The sequence below is a fragment of the Passer domesticus genome, chromosome 18 (genome assembly GCF_036417665.1).
Source record: "Passer domesticus isolate bPasDom1 chromosome 18, bPasDom1.hap1, whole genome shotgun sequence".
NCBI lineage: Eukaryota > Metazoa > Chordata > Aves > Passeriformes > Passeridae > Passer > Passer domesticus.
Window position 1 is genome coordinate 2,273,430 of NC_087491.1, and position 20,742 is coordinate 2,294,171.

The 20,742-nt window shown below is 54.5% G+C and overlaps 2 protein-coding genes across 3 annotated transcripts; both read right to left on the minus strand.

Annotated features, from left to right (window-relative positions):
- Positions 1–12,684: 12,684 nt before the first annotated feature.
- Positions 12,685–16,415, minus strand: LCNL1 (lipocalin like 1). The gene is made up of 7 exons (XM_064393827.1): positions 16,090–16,415; positions 15,502–15,641; positions 14,948–15,018; positions 14,253–14,363; positions 13,672–13,773; positions 13,414–13,439; positions 12,685–12,841 (listed from the first exon to the last, which is right to left on the minus strand). Exons 1-6 carry the CDS (start codon positions 16,183–16,185, stop codon positions 13,414–13,416), a joined length of 546 nt encoding a protein of 181 aa, XP_064249897.1. The 5' UTR covers positions 16,186–16,415; the 3' UTR covers positions 12,685–12,841.
- Positions 16,416–17,366: 951 nt separating this feature from the next.
- Positions 17,367–20,638, minus strand: LCN15 (lipocalin 15). Of its 2 annotated transcripts, XM_064393588.1 has the most exons (7): positions 19,745–20,638; positions 19,001–19,140; positions 18,743–18,807; positions 18,351–18,464; positions 17,785–17,886; positions 17,652–17,673; positions 17,367–17,496 (listed from the first exon to the last, which is right to left on the minus strand). In XM_064393588.1, the coding sequence occupies exons 1-7, from the start codon at positions 19,838–19,840 to the stop codon at positions 17,493–17,495; spliced, it is 543 nt and encodes a 180-aa protein (XP_064249658.1). In that variant the 5' UTR covers positions 19,841–20,638; the 3' UTR covers positions 17,367–17,492. The 2 variants fall into 2 exon arrangements, with proteins under 2 accessions (XP_064249658.1, XP_064249657.1); XM_064393587.1 differs by lacking the exons at positions 17,367–17,496; positions 17,652–17,673; positions 17,785–17,886; positions 19,745–20,638 and having other exon boundaries at positions 18,118–18,464; positions 19,001–19,447.
- Between the last annotated feature and the right edge of the window lie 104 nt (positions 20,639–20,742).

Genomic DNA, 20,742 nt, shown 5'->3' on the forward strand with positions numbered 1-20,742 from the left:
CTCCGAGCTGCGCCTCAGAGCCCTGCCTCAGAGCCCTGCCGCGGCCTCAGGCGGCTCCAGGGAGCTGGAGAGGGACTTGGACAGGGGCCTGGAGTGACAGGACAAGGGGCAATGGCTTCCTTCTGCCAGAGGGCAAGGGTTACATGGGATATTGGGAAGAAATGTTTCCCTATGAGCGTGGAAAGGCCCTGGCAGAGGTTGCCCAGAGAAGCTGTGGCTGTCCCATCCCTGGAAACGTTCAAAGCCAGGTTGGACAGGGCTCTGAGTAAGTGGCAGGTGTTTCTGCCATGGCAGGGGTATTGGACTATATGACCTTGAAAGGTCCCTTCCAACCCCAGGCAGCCTGTGTTGGGATCTGGTTATTCCCCAGTCCCACGGGAATGGCATACCCTGCGAGTGAGCAGCTGGGGAATCTCACCTGTGGGTTATGTGGCTGCTGGAGGTGTCTTATCCCTGTCTGCTCTGCAGCTGTGGCTTTGAGAGCTGGGTTTGCCAGACCTCATCTGCAGCCACTGGCTTTGGACTGAGGCATGCACTGCCAAAGCACCCCCTCCATTCCCAGTCAGAGCCACATTCTTGGGTCACTCCCTTGCAAAACCTCTTTCCCTGTCCTGGATTAGTCTCACATCTCTAGGGTTCGCTTTTCAACCCCTGCATCCCCTTCAGAGCACAAATGTCCCATCTGGCTGCAGGATAGTGGGTGTTTGGTGGTGATGTGCCTCCACAGCCACAGGCCCCAGAGATGCCACATGGACACCCAGTCACACCAACAGCCATGTCCAGCAGGAATGCCAGGTCATCCCTGTTTGCTGCAGAGCTCCCAGGCCACCCACGGTTTTCCCCCATGGAGTCAGGGGATGCTCTGCTAAATCCTGGCATCCAGTCTCTGGCCCCTTCTCTGGGCACAGACCTGAGGCCTTGGCACAAACACAAAAGACATGATGCTGAATGGGCCCTGCTATCTGGGATCCCGCTGACCAGCATGTGCTGCCTGATTCCCAGCGCAGGGATTCCCATGGCTGAGCCGTGCTGCAGGGCTGGGCTCAGCCCCAGCCCACACACTCGCAGTGGTAGCCCCGTTAGAGCGTCAGTGGTGCCCTGGCAGGCTGTCAGCCTGCTCTGAGCCTGTCCAAGGAATGCTGAGAGCGAGCTGCCATGCTGTGGAGTGACAGGGATGTCAGGCCTGGCTCTGGAAGGAATTGCCACCTGCTCGTGGCTCCCCCTGCCACCATGGCTGAGCAGGAAGGTGCCAGGTAGAGGTGGGTGACAGCATGGCATGGGGCCAGCCATCTCATCTGCTCCCAGCAGAATTGTTACCTCTTAAATTTTCTTTATTCCTTCATTTCCTTGGCCCTTTGCTTCTGTGGAAAAAAAAAATCCCTGTCTGGGATTTTACTTCCATAAGAAAAAGCTGCTGAGATGGCTTAGGAATTTAGTGCCCCCTGCCCAAGACTCTCCCAAAACAGATGCTGCTCCCTCCCTCCCTCCCTCCCTCCCTTCTACGACCTCCTTCCTGCTCTGGAAATGCAGTTGAGAACTGATGACACAAAAATGTGAGTTGAGATAAAAACCATTTACTGGACACAGCACTTCTGTGGGGACCTGTCATAGTTTGACATGGGAGGAATTTAGGGAAGTGACCTCAGCACTCCCCAGCATCACACAGCCATGGGACAGGGGCATTATTTCTTCATCTGGGAGCAAGTGGTGGGTGGGGAGATGGATGGGGCCATGGGAGCCCTGACCACAGTGGGGCTAAGTTGGATCCTCCATCACTGATCCATCAGGGATAAGCAGGGCTGGTAGCAAAGTGGGACCTGATCCCCTGGGAGAGCCAGAGAGGGACCCACTAAAGCCATGGTCACCACCCTGGGGGCTTGCAAGATCCTGCTGGATTAAAGCTTGGGAAACCACCTGCGCCTTTACCCTGACTGCAGGCACCTCCAGCCCTCTGGCAGGGATGTCTCCCTTTATTCATAAGTTATATACATGTAGCTTGTAAAACATACACATGAATAGACATTGCAAAAGGATAAGACAAAGATTTAATAAACATTCAAAATATTATTTCATTTTGTTTATTAATTTGTATATATTTGCACAAAATATATAATACCAAAATATATTTGCCCAAATATACTTCCTCCATCCTGATGGGTTGTCCTGTGTACCCTTGGAGTTGCATGCACCCTGGCTTCTCTGGAGGAAGCACGGGTCTCCCCTGAACTCTGAGAACAGGAATTCATGATTCTTTTATCCCTGGTGACACTGCTGGTCCTTTCAGCAAGCTCCACCAGTGTGAATTGTGGTGTGTTCTTATCTATCAGTGTCTTGAGTTGATGAAGGCTAAGCACAGACACTGTTGGGACTCACAGTACCCAGCCCTTCCCTGCCACGGGGATTCTCCATCCTCCCCCCCTGCCCATAAGCTCCAAAGGTGCATTCCCAGCCCAATACTAAAGCTGCTACACTTGGCAGGAATGACCATTGAAGTCTCAGGTTTCCCTGGCAGTAGGAGAGCAAAGGGGTTGTACATTGCTCTGGCTCACCCCTGCCCTGGGAATCATGGGTAAAAAGAGATGGGAAATTACCATTTTATTTCCAAAGGAGCTGCTGATTTTGTAGGTGTCTTAAAATCTAGGTTCCTCACCTAGCCTTGCCTTGTCCATGTCTTCTGGGAGGATGTAGTACAGCCTAACCTGAGTGGGATAAAGCATGTTGGGCTCCCACTGGGAAATCTTGGCTCCATCAATCACAGGACACTAGTTTCCGTAATTTTTCCTCAGTAGGATTCTTATAGAGTTTTGCTTGTAAAGTAATCCCCACTGGGCTGAGGTCCAGGGAGGACAGATTTCACTGTATCTGTAGCTGGATCTCCCTGCACACATTGAGTAAAACATCCATTTCCACCCCTTTATTTACAATACCAGGTACCACCCTCTTGGCTCCCTGTGTTGGGAGTCCCTGAACCCTTCCTGAAGGCACACCATGAACCAGATCCATCTGCTCTCCCACTTGCACTCCTGCTTTGTTGCCATTTCACATGTGGAAGCAGCTTTGTGTTCCCAGGATTAACTTTCAGCTCCAGAAACTATGAAGATCAGTCCACTGACAATGGTTTTCCTACTTATACATATTTTATTGCATTAAGGGAAAGACATCCGGCTCTGCAGTGTCTGCAAGCCGAGCAGATTATCCAGCACTTACCAGGAGTGCAAACAGCTGAGTATTACTGCTGTGCTTTGCACTGTTTCACCTCAGAAAGGGCTCTGCTTGGAAATAAGAGCTCTTTCCAGGGAGCCTGACAAAGCCCTCATGTAGATAAATTATTAAAGAAAAAAGGCTTAACCAAGGGCATTGGCATGCCAAGGCAATGTGTGGACAGCCAGCACAGTTTGTCCATCTGGGCAGTATTTACTTCTTATGGAAAGAGTTCCCAGAATTGCTTACTGGGAGAACTCCTGTGGCCAAACAATTAGCAGTGTTAAAGAATCCTCTCCTAGTCTATCCAGAGATAGAATACCTGCTACCTGCCTTCCTTCTGCCACCCCTCTGACAGGATGAGGATGATCCACACTGATACCCAGCTTTATGGAGGAGATGAGACCCACCTCGCCCATCGCGGGCTGCTCCTGCAGAGCTGGGCTCTCTGGAGCTGCACTGTGAGTCCAGCCCAGCAGTGCGGGCTTTCAGTCACAGCGGGAGAGGATTCTGTGAATTAGGAACCCAGTCCCTGGGTCCCCCCAGGCAGTAAGAGGTCTGCATGTGCTGGTGAGGCGGAGTGAGAAGCTGCCAGCTGTTCCCCCACCAGCTGTGCCTGACCTGCACCCCCAGGCTGTTCCTCTGTGTCAGGCCACTGAGAAACCTGTCCCTGCTGCCGGGAGGGTGGGTGTCACTCAGCGTCTCAGGTCACTCAGCTGCTTCCTCAGTGACATCTCTAACATCTGAGAACATGGCAGGACTGTATTGTGGACATACACAGGGCTCTCCTGATGGTCCCAAACACTGTTAAACAAGAACAGATGTAGGAGAAGATCGGGGAACAGATGCAGTAGCTCCTCTTCTCCTTCCAGGTTTCCTGGCCTGCAAGTGGAGATTGGTCTAAAGATCCCACAAAACGTGACAGGTTATACCCTACCTGAAAAGCTACTGCCCTTCATGGGAACAAATTGTGTTTACACCTTTAGTGAAGATATAGAAAGGTGTCCTGCTTGCCTTCTCCATCACAGATTGTGGAAGAAGATGTCAAAAAAATAAATCTTTAAATGTTACAAAGTGCCTGCTGGCCAGTACTGCACTGGGGATGTCAGCCTCATGTTTGCACTGAGAAAACAACATGAGGCAGGTGCCTCCGAGAGTGTAGAGGACCAGAATGGCATCCAAAGGTGACTGTGGTTCCATCAGGCTTGAGAGTGGCAAGGGAAAGCAGAGCCACTGGCCTGTAGGAAAGGCTCTGGGTATAACAAGAAACTGGAGCCTAAGGATAAATGAAGACGAGGTACAGAATATTTTGAATGTGAAACTAAAGCTACAGAATTTCCAAGAGGAGCAGACCAGGAGATGATTCACACAAGTCTGTAAGAACCTACTGGTGCTGACAGAGTTTTCATCAGGTCCTTCCAGAGAGAAGGGTGGGAACATCTGCCAGGAGTGGAGCGAAGGTGGGTGCCAGGCTGAGAGGATTGAGCACCCTCAAACAACACTGTAAAGGCCCTCCAAGAGGGAAGAGGGCACCTGTGGATGTGCTCTACAATGCAAGGGTTGGGGGGGCTGTGGTCCTGGTGCCCAGCAGTTGGGTGGGGGTGTGTGAGCAGCCAGCCCAAGGCTGGGATGCCTGAGCATGGATGCCATGGCATTCATGGACACACTCTTCAATGCAAGGAGGCATGCCAGTGGGATGGGAGACACCTTCAGGGATGTGATGCTAGGCTCTGAACCAGGAAGGGAATAGAGATTGAAGGAGAGGCATGTACTTTACATGCTGGTTTGGGTTGTGATGAGGAGTAAGAGCTGGTAAACAAGTGTGCAGCCACAGATAGAAGGAAAGAACCTGAGGGATAAGAGCAGCCGGGAGACCAGTGTGGGCTGGTGTCTTCACATCTGGCTCATGGGAAAGATCACAAGCAATGGTAGCCTTGTTCAATGCTGCTGTAGAGGAACTCAGACTAGTACATGGAGCTGCCCATGGGAGCAGATGTTCCCAGAGTCACAGAAGCAGGTGGTGTGCGCCAGGCAGAGGTGACGGAGCTCTCAGGAGGAGGGATAGGACCGCGTGATGAGGAGAGAGGCCAGCACAAGACATTGAAAGACATGGTTAAAAGATCTTCCTGGACCTAAACTGCCTTGGTAAGGAAGGAAAGGAATTTCTGCCTAAGTGGTGTTGGGAGCCTGTTACAGATTCCCCAGCCAGTTTGGGGTGAGGACAAATTACCAGGAGAGAAATCCTTCAGGCTTAGGCTCCTGTTTCTTCCTACCAGGAAGAATAGCTTTTTGGAGGGGTGGAGGTGCTATAATCACCTGTCTGCAATGGTCATTCTAGTTATCCTTGGATATAAGGACAACATAACCAGCATAAAGTGAGCTGATGGGGTGGGTTTTGGGCGGGTTTTTTTTTTGGTTTTTTTTTTTTTTTTTTTTGTTTTGTTTTTTTTTTTTGTACCTGTTCCTTTTGGTTGTTTTTAGAAGAGCTATTTGGGAAAATAACTTCAGAGCTCCAGTAGGCATGAGTTGATGTCATTTGGCGTAAATAGCCAAATATCAATCAAAGATCAATAGGGGCAGATTGGTGGCTGTTGCTGAGAACAAGCACAAATCAGGAGAAGTGAGGCAAGCTGGTTCCTGCAGGTGAGCAGGTTTGGGAAGTTGAGCATTCAAACATAAAAGAGAAAGAAAAGGCACAAAAAAATCCCTTCTAAGCACAAGGGAGAGGCTGGTGAAACAGCTTCTCCCACAGCAAAAAAGTAACATACAGACACCAAGGAAGGACTCTGGAAAGAGTGGAATGTCTGCAAGGAAAGAAAAGAGCCTGTGCTGGAGATGGAGTGCAGGGAGCCTGTGAGAACAGCTTGCAGAGTTCCATGGGATAAGTATTCACCCTTCAGCCATGTAGATGGGGACAGACAGTCCTGATGTGCCCTCAGTACAGCACCCTAGAGGTCAGATATCTCCTGCTCCCAGTGTTCCAACAGTACAATGACAACTTAGCGCCAGTGACAACATGAGGGCACTGGGAGAGCAGCATTAGGGAGGGAGGAGAGTCTTCAGAGATTTGCTGAGGGAGAGAAATGTGGCTGCACCTGGACTCAGGAAGAATGAACGTTGTGTCTCCAGCAGTGAGGGTGCAAAGTGTTTTTGTGATGAGGGAGAAGGGGAATCTGACCCCAAACATTTGCAAGGCTTCAAGGGAAAGAAAGAAAACTTGGAGGGCACAAGAGCTCTAGGACTGCAGAGCAGTCTGCCTGCCTGCAGGATCCTTGACTGGAGAGTCAGGGGAATCTGGAGCCACAAGTATGGCACAGGATGCCAAACTGGCCATGGGGACAAAAGGGTTCCAGTCTGTGTAGGAAAATATTGATGCTGTGTTATTTCAGTGAGACCTTTCTGGGTGCTGCACAGGAAACCCACTTGAGGGGGAAGTTGAGCTGGGCTGTCAAGATGCCTGAAAAGTAGAGAGTCCATTGGAGAGGATATGGTGCAACATGGTCAGCCTGGAGAAGCAAATCCCAGCTGGGAGATGGCTGCATCAGGAAGGAGAGCCCTTTGCTCGAGTGTGCTACTGTGGGCCACCCTGGAGCAGCAAGCCTGCAAGAGCTGGCAGCTGAAACACAGTGCCAAAAAATTACTTTGACCCAGGAATCAGCTCCTTAGATCTAATGCACGAGGGTTTGGACAGGATTTGGTATATCTGTGTGGTTTCAATATACTCCTGGGCGTATATTGAAAGGGGAAAGGCTCTTCTGGGCTCACAACTGCCAGATCCCATGGCCAGTGGCACTTGGGGAACTCTGGGGTCTACACGGTGCCTTCCCAGGAGATTTGAGACCCACTAAACAGGGCAAAATACAGAAGGTGTTTGGGATCCTAAATCCATTTGTCAACACTGAAAACTTTTCCCTTTACCTAGTATAAACCTATTTTAACCACAATTCCATGTTCACAGAACCTTCAAGTTGATTTGATGAAGCAGACGTGGAAAACTACATGGCTGGTCCACGGGGACAATATCACACAGATACACCCACCACAAGGCCCCTGGGGAGCCCACCCACCCCCAGCTCCCTCCCTGTACCCTGTCACCTCTCCATAACCAAGGGCATACCAAAGAGCTGGTATCCCCAGGACAGCACAATCTGGGTACCAGAAAACCAGATTGATGCTGCAGTCTGTGTGGTGGTGGACACAACCTTCCCCAAGAGTATCTTGTGCTGGCGGGTAGGAGCCATGAGAGCACACATGTACAGACAGACAGACACTCAGCAGCTTGACAGTGAAGACAAGGGAGGGTCCAGGCATGGAGTTCCACTGTGCCCCACTACAAAGCAACACTAAAGGAGTCCAAGAGCCAAGGACAAAGCATGGTCCAGGGTATAAATACAGGAAAGAGGGGGCGGAGAAGAGCATCAGGGATGCAGTGGTCTGAGGGCTCAGGGGTGGTACACTGGGAAGGGACCAACAGGGAATGCCAGGGCGGACAGGCAGGGTTACACAAACCAATGGGAAAACAGGGAAGGGAGAACTCTCTAGAACATGAACATATAAGGGTAAAAGGGGTGTGGAAGGCCAGTGGGGAGGATGGAACTGGGACAAATTGATATGATGCTGCAGAGCACCCTTGTGGGGGAAGTCTCTTTCCTTGCCCTGAGCTGAGAGGAGTGCTTGGAGCCTATAGTGCATCTTTCCAGGGCATTGTCATTACCCTCTCCCGAGTGGGCTCATGGGCTCCACAGGTTGGGTTGTCTAGCACCACTTGCCTTTCAGGAAGTTGGAGGGTGCAGAGGCGTGAGGTGCAGCAGGTTGTGTGTCCTGCCACAGCAAAACTCCTCTGCCTGTGAGCCAGGGCAAGAGGAACTGCAAGAGGTGCTGTGTGAGTGGGAGGCAAGTGGCATCTTCATTTCGTTCTTTGATAACTCTAGGGCTTTGCAATTACATGTGCTGATCTGATAGTCATTAGGGAATGATCAGCCAGTCATTGGCAGGGGCTGTTTGCCTTTCTGCTAATTAAGTTGCATTTGATTTGCAATCAAATCTAATGAATCAAGTGAGCTTGAGGTAGGCTCAAGGGAAGCACAGGCTAGCTCCACAGCCTTGCTGTTGGTGAGGAGCCACATCCCAGGGACACTGCCAGGAGCTGCCCTGTGGCACAGGGCAATGAGGGACACGTCTGCCAGGTGAGCAGTGCTGTGTTTGTGGCAGGGATAGGGCTCCTGCCGTGCTGCTGGCAGGTGACCTGCGAGGCTGTGGACTTGGAGACATGCACCAGTGTATTGGGTAGGCATGGCCAGGCTTTGGGGCAGGGGGACTATAGGGGTGACTTCGGCACAAAGCTGCCAGAAGCATCCACCATGTCCAGCAGAGCCAATCCCTGGTGGCTCCAAAGATGGATATTCCACTGGCCAAGGCTAGGCCAGTTAGGAGTGGCGGTAATGCCTCTGAGATTACATATTTAAGAAGGAAAGAGGTTTTTTGTGCAGTAATTGTGCTCAGGTAAGTGTGGGGTGAGGATATGTAAGAGGAAAGCTCTGCAGACACGAAGGTCAGTGGAGAAGGTGGGGAAGGAGCTGCTCCAGGAGTCGGAGCTGAGATTCCCCTGAACCTGTGGTGAAGACCATGGTACCCCTGCAGCCCAAGGATGCCATAGGAGTGCAGAGATCCACCTGCAGCTCCTGGAGGAGCCTATGCTGGAGCAGGGAGATGCCTGAGAGGAGGCTGTGACCCTGTGGGAAGCCCACGGTGGAGCAGGATTCTGGCAGGGACCTGCAGACCTGTGGAGAGAGGAGCCCACACTAGAGAAGCTTTGCTCACAGGAGCTGTGACCCCATGTGGGACCCATGCTGGAGCAGCCTTCCTTGAAGACTGGCTCCATGGAAAAGTGACTCACATTGCAGCAGTTTGGCTAGGACTGTTGCTTGTGAACTGGACTCACATTTCAGAAGTTCGTGGAAAACTATTCCCCATGGGAGGGACCCTATGCTGGAGCAGGGGAGTAACTTCTGTCCCTGAGCTGTGTCCCATTCCTGTCTCCCTGCACCATTGTGGGGAAGGAGGTAGAGCTGGTAAAGAGGGAGGGGTGGGGGAGAAGGTGTTTTTAAGGTCTTTTACTTTTCATTATCCTCCTCTGATTTTGTTAGCAATAAATTAAATTAATATCTCTAATTAGAGCCTGTTTTGCCCATGACAATATTTGATGAGTGTTCTATCCCAGTCCTTAGCTCATAAATCCTTTGTCATATTTTCTCTCCCCTGTCCAGCTGCAGAGGGGACAGATGGAGAGGCTTTAGTGGGTGCCTGGGTTCCAGCCAGGGTCACCCCACTACAGCCAGACACCCTGTGCTGGCATGGAGTGCTCCTCAGGCTGCCAGGCCGGGAGAGAGACAACGAGTACAGCCCTGGCTGCTGGCTGAGGAGGGGCAGGGAGCAGACCAGGGCAGAGACCCCAGCACGGGCCTGCTGCTCCTCTCTTCACGACAGGCGTGTCTGGCAGCGTCAGGGGTTTGGGACCCCGGTGTGATTTCCATTGACCCCTGGATGTGCACTGAAAGAGGAAAGGCTGTTCTGGGCTCACACCCACCAGCCCCAGCAGCACTTGGGGAACACTGTGGTCTCACTCTGCATTATCCCAGGCAGATGGACAAGCCTGGTCCTGATGTCTGCATGTTGCCACAGTCCTGCTGTGGTGACTACACCACCAGCTGGTGACTGCTGCTGCACCCATCACATGCAAAGGAACATCCAGGAGCCTCTAACACAAGAGTGCTTCAGGCAGGTTGGTTGGCCACCCTTGCACTCAGTTTTTTTGGGATCACCAAGAGCCCACAGGTCCCAGGCAGCAAGTGGGACCTGGCTTAGAGGCTGAAATTAAAGTGTCATCCTTTTGCTAGCTGGTGCTACTCTTACATCTACAACCTGAGATGATCCTATACAGTCACATTTTATTTTTAAAAAGAGAAAAAATGAAAAGCCAAGAGGATTAACTATCACATATGGCACAGAGATTGTCTGGAAAGACCAGCTTAGCTTTCCCCTGAGTGCTTAAGCTGATATTAGCAAATAGAAGCCCTAAACAACATTGGGAAGCCTGAACGGAACCCAGCACGATTGCACCAATTTTAAGAACCTGATTAGAAATTGCATAAACATTCTTTAACTTATTGAAGACAGCTGAAAGCAACAATGTAAGACAAACAACAAAGACACCAGCATCTGGTGCCTTGCTCCTCTGCTTTGAGAAATGACAGCTGCACTTTATTCACATGTTCTGGCAGCAGGAATTTAACACTAGAAAATATTTGAAAGTAGCTGGTTAAATTCAAAGAAAAGAAGCTGATAGAAAACTGAAGAAACCCTGCATCCACCTTGGCCAAGAAGGAGCTTTGGTGGATCCTCAGAATGGACAATCTCCTCTGCAAACACTTCAGAAGTTCTGTCCTACCAATGGAGAAGGGCAAGTGAGTAATAAGGTGAAGGAGATGACATTTCCAAACAAAATAACTCAAACATCACTGCAGCACCCCATCTGCCACTTACACTCCCTTTGGTGCCCTCTAGTTTTCACCAGACAATGCGAAAAAGAGATTGTGCCAGGCTCTGCAGAGGTGGTCAGAGGGACAACAGATAAGTAGGTCCCCTCACAGTGTAGGAGATACTCACAAAAGCTGCAATAAATGCCAGATTTGGTTGATGTCTTGGCAAATTATGACACAGGGCAGACTGAATGCAACTTTTGCGCAGAAAAATGACACCTCAGAAATGCACCTCTCTGGAGGAGTCAACAAGACATGGGTGTTGGACATCCCCATGTCACCTGGCAAGAGTCTATCAAAGTTTGCAGGGCACAAGCTGGCATAGGTTAGGGAAGAAAATCTCACTAAGATAAATCACAGAACAATTCAGGCTGGAAGGTCATCCAGTCCAACCTCCTTTCTCAAGCAGAGTCCCCCAGAGCAGTCACTCAGGATAGTGTCCAGACAGGTTTTGAGCTCCTCCAGACATGACTCCAGAACCTCTCTGGGCAGCCTGTCCCAGTGCTTGGTCACCCACACAGTAAAGAGTGGCTGAGAGGGAGAAAGGGAAGAAAGTCACCCCGGGAGGTCACTGTGCTGACTGACAGATATCTGTAAAACAGCTCATCCACGCGCAGTGAGTGCCAGAGGGGGCAGCACGAGGAGATATTAGAAGATCAGAGAATAGGAGATAGGACAAATCTCAGTTGTACCCCCACCTTTTCAGGAAGGTGAAGGTCCAGGTCTGGCTCTGCAGCCCCAGCAGGGACATGGCCTGAACAGGGGAAGGAGAGAGGAGGGTGAGAGGGGAGGCTGGGAGGACAAGGAGGCTTGTCAGAGATTTAAGATCTGGAACAGCATAAGGAGCACGGACATAGATGATCTTGCATCATCAGCAGCCATCAGCTGCTGGTCTCAAACTGCTCCTAAGCCATCAAAGGCCGTCCCAGCATTTCCTTTGCCCCAACACCCCTCTGCTCTCTCCATCAGCCCAAACTGGTGTCTGGGCTGATCCCCACTGCACCAGCCTGGTCCCCCCCAGCCCTGGTATGTTCCCACAGCCCCTGGCTGGGCAGCTGAAGATGGAATCAGCATGACAAGCAAAAGGGAGAGCAGCGGTGAGTGAGGCTTCCTGCTGCAGGATGCCACCATAGCTGAGTAGGTGCCTAAACCCAGCAAGCCCTTAGGAACATTCAGGGAAGAAAAGTCCCTTTTTATCAGATATATGATGACATCTGGCCAGATTTGTGGGGGGATAAGGGAGCATTGGATGAGCTGCAGAGACAGATACAAGCTTGATGGAAGGGCTGAGGGACTATGGAGGCCTGCATGGGGACCCACCGAGTGCTCTGCATGGATGGGATTCACACCCAGTGAACACTGAACTGTCAGCTTGTGTGCCCTGGGACCCCAGCTCCAGTGGGGCTTTTCTCTGTGAGGTGCCCAGGGGCAGAAATCACAGGCAGCTCTCCATGTTTGGCTCCAGAGGATTCAGACAGCCATGTTCCACAACAGTTTGCAGTGGGGCAGAGAGTTCCTAAATCTGAATCTTGCCCTGCCTTGACTCAGCCTGAGCTGTTGGGTGAGCTCCTGGGGCTCCCAGAGAGCAGAGAGCTGCAGCCACTGCAGGATAAGAGGAGGATAGGTGGTGGATGGTGCGGGTGGATGCAGCCTTCCAAACTCCAGCCTCATCTCAGTGGTCTTTCTCCATGCATCCTCCCTTGCCCACAGGATTCCCACAGAATTCTGACTGCACCCTTTGCTTTACCTCTGTCTGGCCTGGTTCTGCCCCTCTGGGAGGCATCCAGGAGGGAAAATCTTATGGCTTTGAAACTGCCCTCACTTGGGCAAGCTCAGCTGGGATCACTCCTGGCTGTTCACCATCCACAGCCCCCGCCACAGGAGGACAACAGGAGTGACCACAGGGCCCAGCACCCCAGGTTGTCCCCACACAGCTACACCAAGACCTGGTGAGGGTTTCTGTTTATTTGGCAGAAAGCAGGGACTGTGTCAGAGTCCTGACAACAGAGCTTAGAAGAAGGATGGTGGAGCAGGAGTCTGGAGCTTCAGAGCATGGGTTTTGCGTTGCTTGGCAGGAGCATCCACAAACCAGTCTGCACTTTCTGGAAAACAAATGGGAGAGGTGGTGTCGAGGTGAGGCAAGGAGACCAGTGGGACTCTCCATTATGATCAGTGCATTCTTGTCCAGCTCTCCCCAGATTTGTAGGGTGAGGCATCTCCAGCAATGGAGTTCTAGTAACCCCTACAGCTGTGCAGTGGGAAAGCACAGGCTAGGGGGGAAACAGCAAATATGGTTTGCATGGTGAGACACCAACCCATTCTGGCCAGGTTTGCCAGTCCACAAGCCCAGGTCCCTTTGGCAGGAGCCAGTGTCCTGGTCGTCGCTGCTCAAAGGGCTGGGCAGACATTTCTCTGGTGGTTTCAGCTCACATGCCCATGTTCAGTGCCAGGCACTTCCCACTGGGGGTCTCTGGGTACTGCTACCTGGGGGCCCTGCTGTAGAGCAGTATCCAAAGGAATGGTCCTACCTGTGTGCAAGCTCCAGCACCAGTTCAAACAGCTCAACCCCAGAGGAATTCAAAGAGTTCTTGGTGGCCCTTGCCTTGGGGGCACCAAGAAGATCAATTTCCAGTAGAGAACATTGCAAACAACGTTTTGCACTACAGCAACTCACCTACGGTTCACCAACTCTGCATTCCTCTGTGGAAACAAAGAAAAAGCCTAAGTCTGACACTGTGGTCTGAACAGTCCCATTTAGCACCCAAAATAGACTACTCAGAAGGAATTTGTGGGGTTTTTCTTGCTCAGTATGCCCAGCCAGAGCACCGCTGGCTGCCAGCACTCCCTCCCGCCAGCTCAGGCCATGAAGTGGTGGTACTGAGGGCTGAGCTGGTCCCTGCATGTCCTTGTATTGGCCCTGGGCAGTGCTCACCCTGCCTAGGCAAAATCCAGATTGTCTTGTCGGTGAAGCCATTCTGCTTGGCAAGTCTCTTGAACAGCAACTTGATTTTGGGTCTCACCCACTGGGTTCTGCCTAAAGACAAAGACATGAGTTAGCTCCAGGCTGTGCCTGACCCTGCATCTCCTGGGAAGCTGGTGAGTGTGTCCAGCTGAGGGTGGGATGGATGGCAGTCCCTGGGAGAAGGCTGGAGGCACTGGTGGAGGTCCTGGAGAGCAGTGGTGGCCAGGCACATGAGGCACCCCACCCAGGATACAAGATGAGCCAGAGGTCCTGACACCAGCACAGTGACTCCTCTCTTGGCTCTTGTCCCCACCTGTGCAGCAGGACCCTTGCTCTCCACCCTTCTCCACCAAGCAACTTACCCAGTGCTGGGAGCCTGAGCCCCAACCTCTCCTGCCACCCCAAACACTGCTCCTTCCCCGGCACACAGGGAACACATGGTGGTCCCTGCTTCGCTCCTGCACCTCACCCAGGCAGGAGTGGAGAAAGAATGTCCCCTGGCTCCTGGCCTTGCAGGACCCTCAGAGCAGCTCGCTCTGCTGGCTACGCACTGTAAAGTCTCAGCATGTGCAAGGTCTTCCCGTCTTTCTCTCTGGTGGCAAAGACAACCATGTAGGAGCTGCCGTCGGTATCCACCAGCCGCACTGTCTTATTGCCTCTGTCTGCAAAAGGATGTGGAGAAAAATTAATTACCTTCTCCTGGAACCCCCCATGCTGCAAAGGGGCTGTAAAGAGCATGAAGCCCACCAAGCCTGTCTTTCCTCTATATCTCCCCATCCTGGTTTTCCCTCTTGCTAAGGCTCCTCTGAAAGCCTGGGGAGCCCACAGACCCCAGCAGAGCAGAGGGATGGGGAGGCGAGGGCAGAAGGGGCTGTGGATGGTCAGTGCAGACTGTTGGTCAGTGTCAGACTGCTCCTTGGGCTGGGAACGGTGGAAAACCACTCCTGCTCCATCCCTTGGGAACATCACTCACAGCCTCTTTGCAGAAGGAACCTGCTTTTCCCTAGGGTTTAAGCTTGGTCTCATTGTGTTTATCTCAGAGGGAGGGACTGGGGGGGTCTGCCACGCTGCTGGGCCACCAGCCCTGGGATGTAGCTGGCACCTGGACACAGAGGGATGTCCCACCCAGGATACAGGAGGGGCAGGCAGTCCTGAGGGCCATGTCCCCAGGAACAGCCAGCTACTTCAGACAGGGATGGTGGGACATGCCTCTATCCTGCCCCAAGAGCCAGGCACCCCCACTCACCAGAGCTGTAGTATTCACCCGGGTTGCCTGTTGGCGTGTAGATTGATTCAAACTTCATGCATCTCTCAGGGCTGCAGAACAGTGAAGAATGCTCCAGCTGAGGTGAAGTGACTCCCTCTCCCCTCCCCTGTTCAAGGGTCACTACCCCAGGTGTGAGACTTGCTGTTCAGAGATGGGATGGTGTGGCCAGGGCAGGGGGGGACAGATACCACCCTTGGAACAATGGGTACCTGGGCTGGCAGGGGACAGTGCTGGCACTTGGGGATTATCAATGCCCTCACTCATGCTCTGAGCTTCTGGGATGAGGCTGGTTCTGCTGGGAAAGTTGTAATTGTAGGGTCCCATCCCGCCCTCTGTGGTGGCACTGGTCCTGGCCAGTGTTGCCCTGAGCCTGCCCTAAAGACGGGGTGCCCACAGCTGTCCCAAGCCTCTGGTGTTCCTGTCTCAACCCCTGCCCAGGTCTTTGGCAAGTGCACTGAGGTGGAGACCCACCAGTGAAGGTCCGGGGAGGAGTTTGGTAGTGAAGCCCGTGGAGAAAAGCATGTGGGACTTACGTGGGAATTGCAAAGGAGACCTTCAGGTCACCATCCCCCAGGACCTCAATGTTGGCCATCGCCATCTTCAGGTGGTCCTTTTTTTGGAGATAGCTCTCGGAGTCAGAGGCCATAGCAGTGATGTACCATGTGCCTGCAATCTGGCAGTGAGAGCAAGCTGTGAGTCCAGAGGAGCAGTCTAGAGTGTCCCCTCCTCAGGGACCAAGCCAGGACAACCTCAGTCCATGGAACACCCACATCCTGTCCAGGCAACAAAATTCCCTTAGGGACACCTATGCAGGAGCTGGGTGACTGTCCTCACCTGGGTGTGTCAGCAAAGCAATGGTGGCTCTAGTCACGCCAGCTGTCCCCACTACCAAAACACCTCTACAGTCCTTCCTGCTTTGCTGGTGACTGGAGAACAAACCCTTCCCTTCCCTTCCCTTCCCTTCCCTTCCCTTCCCTTCCCTTCCCTTCCCTTCCCTTCCCTTCCCTTCCCTTCCCTTCCCTTCCCTTCCCTTCCCTTCCCTTCCCTTCCCTTCCCTTCCCTTCCCTTCCCTTCCCTTCCCTTCCCTTCCCTTCCCTTCCCTCCGGGATGCTCAGGGTCACCTTGCTCTCGTCCAGCTCCGCGGCTCCCAGGTCCCCAGCCTGCACACGCAGCAAGCACAGCAGGACCATCCCCAGGCTCAGCCCCGCGGTCTTCATCTCGCCTCGGCTCCTCTGACTTCCCCGTGGCTGGGGAGCGGTGCCGGCGCTGTGGGATTTATAGCTCCGTGCTGGCTCCGCCGCCCCCGCTGGAGCCGTGCCGAGCCCGCGGGAGCGCTCCTGGGCTGGGCTTGGGCAAACGGGTGGATCGGGGTCAGCGGTCAGCCAAGGGTGAACTAACCCCTGGGGCAGAGCGGGGCTTGTGCCTGCCAGCCCCGAAGCGGAGTTACAGGAACCGTTGCACCACTGCTGAAATTTGGGATTTCCCCCGTTCTTTTAGCTGCTTGTGAAAGAACAAAGCGAGCGGTTGTTTTCCACCGGGCTGCCAGGAGGAGCGGGAGGTTCTTCCCGACACGGGCCCCGGGGCAGCCCCGCTGTCCAGCTCGCCGAGGCCCTCGGTGACCCGGTTTTCTGGCCGGGCTGAAACGTGTCCCGGGGCAGCTGCTGGGATCCTGCCCAAATCCAGCCCTGCGCAGGCACAGCCTGACCCGCGGTGCCGAGCAGCTGCATCCTGAGCAGGGCGGCACAAGAAGGGGCTCATGTCGCCGTGGGAGTGTGTCCCTCCTTCCCGCAGTGTCATGTCCCTGTGGCCTGGCTGTGCCTGGGGTCACCGGCCCAACACCTACCTGGGCACTGAGGGACGGCGGGGCAGGGAGGCAGAGGGGGGACCAGAGGCTGCCTTTGCTCTGCAGGAGGTGGAGGCGGATAAAAACTGCCCTTGGGGCTCATGGCAGCGTGGCCTTGCTTTGGTGAGATTGGGGGACCGAGGGGGGTGACAGGCATGTGGGTCCCAGTCCTGGTGCCACCCCACTCCCATCTGGGTGGCCTGGGACAGGACTGAGCAGGGAATGGGGTTTCCTGGGGGTCTCCCTGCAGGCAGTAGCTCTGTCTGCCCAGAGCTACTGACCACCCAGCTAGGCTCTGCAAGCCCGTGTCCACCCTGGCTCCATTCTTCCCTGCCCTGGCAGCTGCTCCCCTGTGCCTTCCCCATCCTCTGCTCCCCATCCTCCCCATGCCAGGCACAGCAAACATCACATCCAGGGAGCCCCCTAAAACCTGTGGGGGCCTGACAGGAAGGGTCAGCTCCAGGACTGTTGGGCTCAGGGTGCCTGGGGACCATGGCAGCACCCCGCTCCTGCCAAAAAAGCACCAAGCTCTGGGGTAGCTTCTTCATCTGTTTATTTAGGAGGTTGAGGGTGATCCTGGTATGGAGCAGGGGGTCTGGCAGAGCCTGGAGGATGGGAAGGAGCACCACGGAGTGGGGTGCAGAGCCCATCATCCTCTAGGTCTGGAGCACACATGGTCCTTCAGCTGCAGAGGCAGGACAGGCAGATGACTGGTCAGAGCAGGGCAAAGCCAAGGTGACAGAGCCCCGAGGCAGGTGGGGGATCCCCCAGGGCCTGCAAATCCCTGCTCAGCCCAGGCCGTGCTGAAAGAGAGTCTCAGCTTTCCCTGGCCACACTCACCTGATGTCCCCAGTGCACTGATCTGTTGGAAAGCAAAGAGAGGGGCGAGTGTGCAATCGGCAGCACCCCAGCCCCGGCACAGTCTGCACACAGAGGGGCCACAGCTGCCACCCTGTGCCCTTGGGCCACTCACCTGACTTGGGCAGGATGGCCAGCATGTCCTCCGTCAGGCCCAGGGTGGGGATGAGCTCCATGAACTTCTGCAGGAACTGGGGGCTCACGTCCTGCTCCCTTGCTGCAGCCACACACCCAAAGTGGGGGCTGGTGAGTGCAATGAATCCCAGCAGCCAGCCCCACACTGGGGGTCCAGGTACTGTGGGGCAGCAGCTGCACCCCAGGGAAGGGCCAAGGTGAACCCATGAACATGCAGGGTGGACACCAGGCAACCCACAGCTGCCCTGGGCTGGCAGCAAAGGGGCACAAGCCCCTTGGGATCAGCGACCTATTTGTTTGGGTGGTACGGGTAGCTGGCAGGCTTGGGATGCTGCAGCTGGGCTTGCACACTTCAGGGGGCTCTGGTTCAACCCTCACTGGAGATTTCTTTAGTGCAAGGTTTCATTCACCACAAAATTAATTCCCTAGGTGATGGGCATGGGGTGCTGCTGGTGGTGGCCCTGACTAGTGGTGGGAAGCCCAGCCCCTGCCCGCTGCTGGTGCCCCCATCCCTTCCCAGGAGCCAGGTCCCCACTCCCAACGCACTGAGGAGCTGCAGTGCCGTGCTGGGCTCTGCCTCGCTGAGCTGGACCTCGTGCAGGACAGCGTAGTGGCTGTAGTCTGTCTCCATCACACTCAGATTCCTCTTGTCTTGTGCACCTAAGGACCCCAGAGGTGACCAGCTGGGTAGCATGGTACAGTCTGAGCCGTGCTGAGGCCCACAGCTCAGTGCTCAAGCCTCAAATTTGCCTGAGGGGTGTATGAGAAGGAACCCCTGCTCGATGTGGAGGAACCAGGTGCCCACCCACCCACAACCTCTTGCTGAGCTGTGGAGGCAAAGGGGCCAAGCCCACCTCCCACTACTCCTGAGGCATGGGGGCTGGGGATGCCCTCTCTTTCGGGGTACCCATGGCTCCAAAGCCCCTCTCCACACATACCCATGTAGTGCCCTGCCTGCCCGCTGTGCTGGAAGAGCAGCTCAAACTTTTGGCATTTGTCCATCCTGGAAAAGGAACATGAAAAAGACAAATGTGTCTAGACAGCACATGGGAAGGCAGCAGGGTGAGATGGGCTCAGCCTGCCCAGGGGGATGCACTGAGGCAGAAGTGGGCAGCCCAGAGCAGTGGGGGAGTTGCTGTGGAGGGGAAGGGAGTTCCTGGCCCTCGGGGAACACGGCGAGCAGGACAGACACTTACAGGGGCCAGACCAACTCCATGGCCAGGTCCCCTTCTGGTGTGAAGCTGATGATGGCCACAGGTGACTTCATCCCATCCTTCATCTTCAGGAAGATGGAGCAGTTGGAAGCAATGGCTGTGACATGCCACGCCCCTGCAAACTGCAGCAGGACATCACCGGTGGAATTTGGAAAAGTTGTGGAGACCTGCCAGGGGGACCTGCACTCCTCCATAGGGGACTGGAAGCCCACTGCAGAAATTTGGCAACCTGCAGTGGATCTGCCACTGTCTGTGGGGACTGTCACCCTCTTCAGAGACCTGCCACCATCTGTGGGGATCTGCCCTCCACCATGGGGAACATGACAGCCCACCGTAGAAACCTGCCAGCCGATGGTGGCACACCTGCCACCCTCTGTGGGGACAGAGCCACCTGGGGGCAAACATGGGGACCTGCCACCGTCCTGCATGCAGAACACCCTGTCCTACCCCATGCTAAGAGTACAGGTGCAGCACCTGGCCCATGTTCCCTGGGAAAGTGCCACACACTTGCAGACATCATGCCCCCACGTGCTGTTGTCCTTGCAGTGGGGCTATTGTTGGCGCTGGACACAGCAGCCAGGACTAACCTGGTTTTGCACAGGCTCTCCTGGAAGCTGCCCTGGAGCTGGCTCAGGGATGGGGCTGGCAGGTGCCTGGGGTGCAGCACAGGCCCCCTGCCCCAGCCAGCTCCTGCAGGATGTGCCAGGCAGCACCCTGTGCACTTACCTTCTTGGTGTCCAAGTCTGGCTGCACAGGGAGCTGGGCTCCTGCCTGCAGCAGGCAGAGCAGGGCCAGAGCCAGGCTGGGCAGTGCTGCTGTCATCCTCACCCTGGAGTGGATGTGGGCAGGAGAGGCTGCACCCCCTTTATAGCCCCCACTGCTGGCAGCACTCCTGCCCACGCCAGCTTTATGCAACAGGTTGCACAAGAGCAGGGATAACCTGGCTTAGGTGACAGTGCTGGCCCTGTCCCCCCCAGTTCCAGATGAATGCAGCCTTGTGTGACACCCAGCCCAGGACCAAGTGCTGCCCGTGCCTGCTCTGTGTATGGGGAGGAGCGTGACATGCATCCCAGGGTCCTGCTCCTGTTTGTTCCCATTGGTTCTAGAGTCTGTCGGTGGTGGGATGGATCCTGCCCCTGGATCCTCAGTGCCAGAGAATGGTTGTGTTGGTGTTCTACCCCAGGCTAAGCCACAGCCTGGTGCCCCCAGAAGGGGTGGTGGCTTCTTAGGCTGGCGGCAGCAGGCTCAGACACCACTGCTGGAGAGGGTCTGGGTTCATGGGATGGAGCCCAGGAAGTGGCCAGGATCAAGCCACACCCAGAGCTTACAGACATTCTTCTTCTTCATGTCCATCCTTCCCCAAACTTCTGGAGACCTCCTGATTGCCCATCGCCCCATTCCCATGCTGCCAGCCTGCTCTCCAGCAGGAAAACCAAGGCAGGGAGGTTGGGGGAGCCCAGGGTACCCAGGGGGCAGAGGGGGAGCAGATGCCCCAGTGGGTCCAAGACTCAGGGACCCCTTTTTGTGGGACAGGGCAGGTTCAGTGGCCAGGCAGCACCACGGGACAGGGCTGTGAGTGCACAATCCCGTGTCAGCCCAGCAGCCCCATAGCCAGGAGCTGGGGTCAGCCCTGACCACTAACCCCAGTCCCAACCCTATTGGCCATGCTTTCCCCTGCCCATTGCCTTGTTTGGGCCGGCCCCACAACAATCCAGCAGGCAAGG

What these genes read in the sequence shown, in the direction of transcription:
- LCNL1 (XM_064393827.1), bottom strand. Translation starts at nt 16,185, where the DNA reads ATGAAGACCGCGGGGCTGAGCCTGGGGATGGTCCTGCTGTGCTTGCTG. An exon ending in CGGAGCTGGACGAGAGCAAG is followed by an intron (nt 15,642 to 16,089) that starts GTGACCCTGAGC and finishes TCTCACTGCCAG; the next exon opens with ATTGCAGGCACATGGTACAT. An exon ending in CTGGATTTTGCCTAGGCAGG is followed by an intron (nt 13,440 to 13,671) that starts GTGAGCACTGCC and finishes TTGTTTCCACAG; the next exon opens with AGGAATGCAGAGTTGGTGAA.
- LCN15 (XM_064393587.1), bottom strand. Translation starts at nt 19,446, where the DNA reads ATGCAGGACGGTGGCAGGTCCCCATGTTTGCCCCCAGGTGGCTCTGTC. An exon ending in ATGGAGTTGGTCTGGCCCCT is followed by an intron (nt 18,808 to 19,000) that starts GTAAGTGTCTGT and finishes TTCCTTTTCCAG; the next exon opens with GATGGACAAATGCCAAAAGT. An exon ending in GCAGGCAGGGCACTACATGG is followed by an intron (nt 18,465 to 18,742) that starts GTATGTGTGGAG and finishes TGGGGTCCTTAG; the next exon opens with GTGCACAAGACAAGAGGAAT.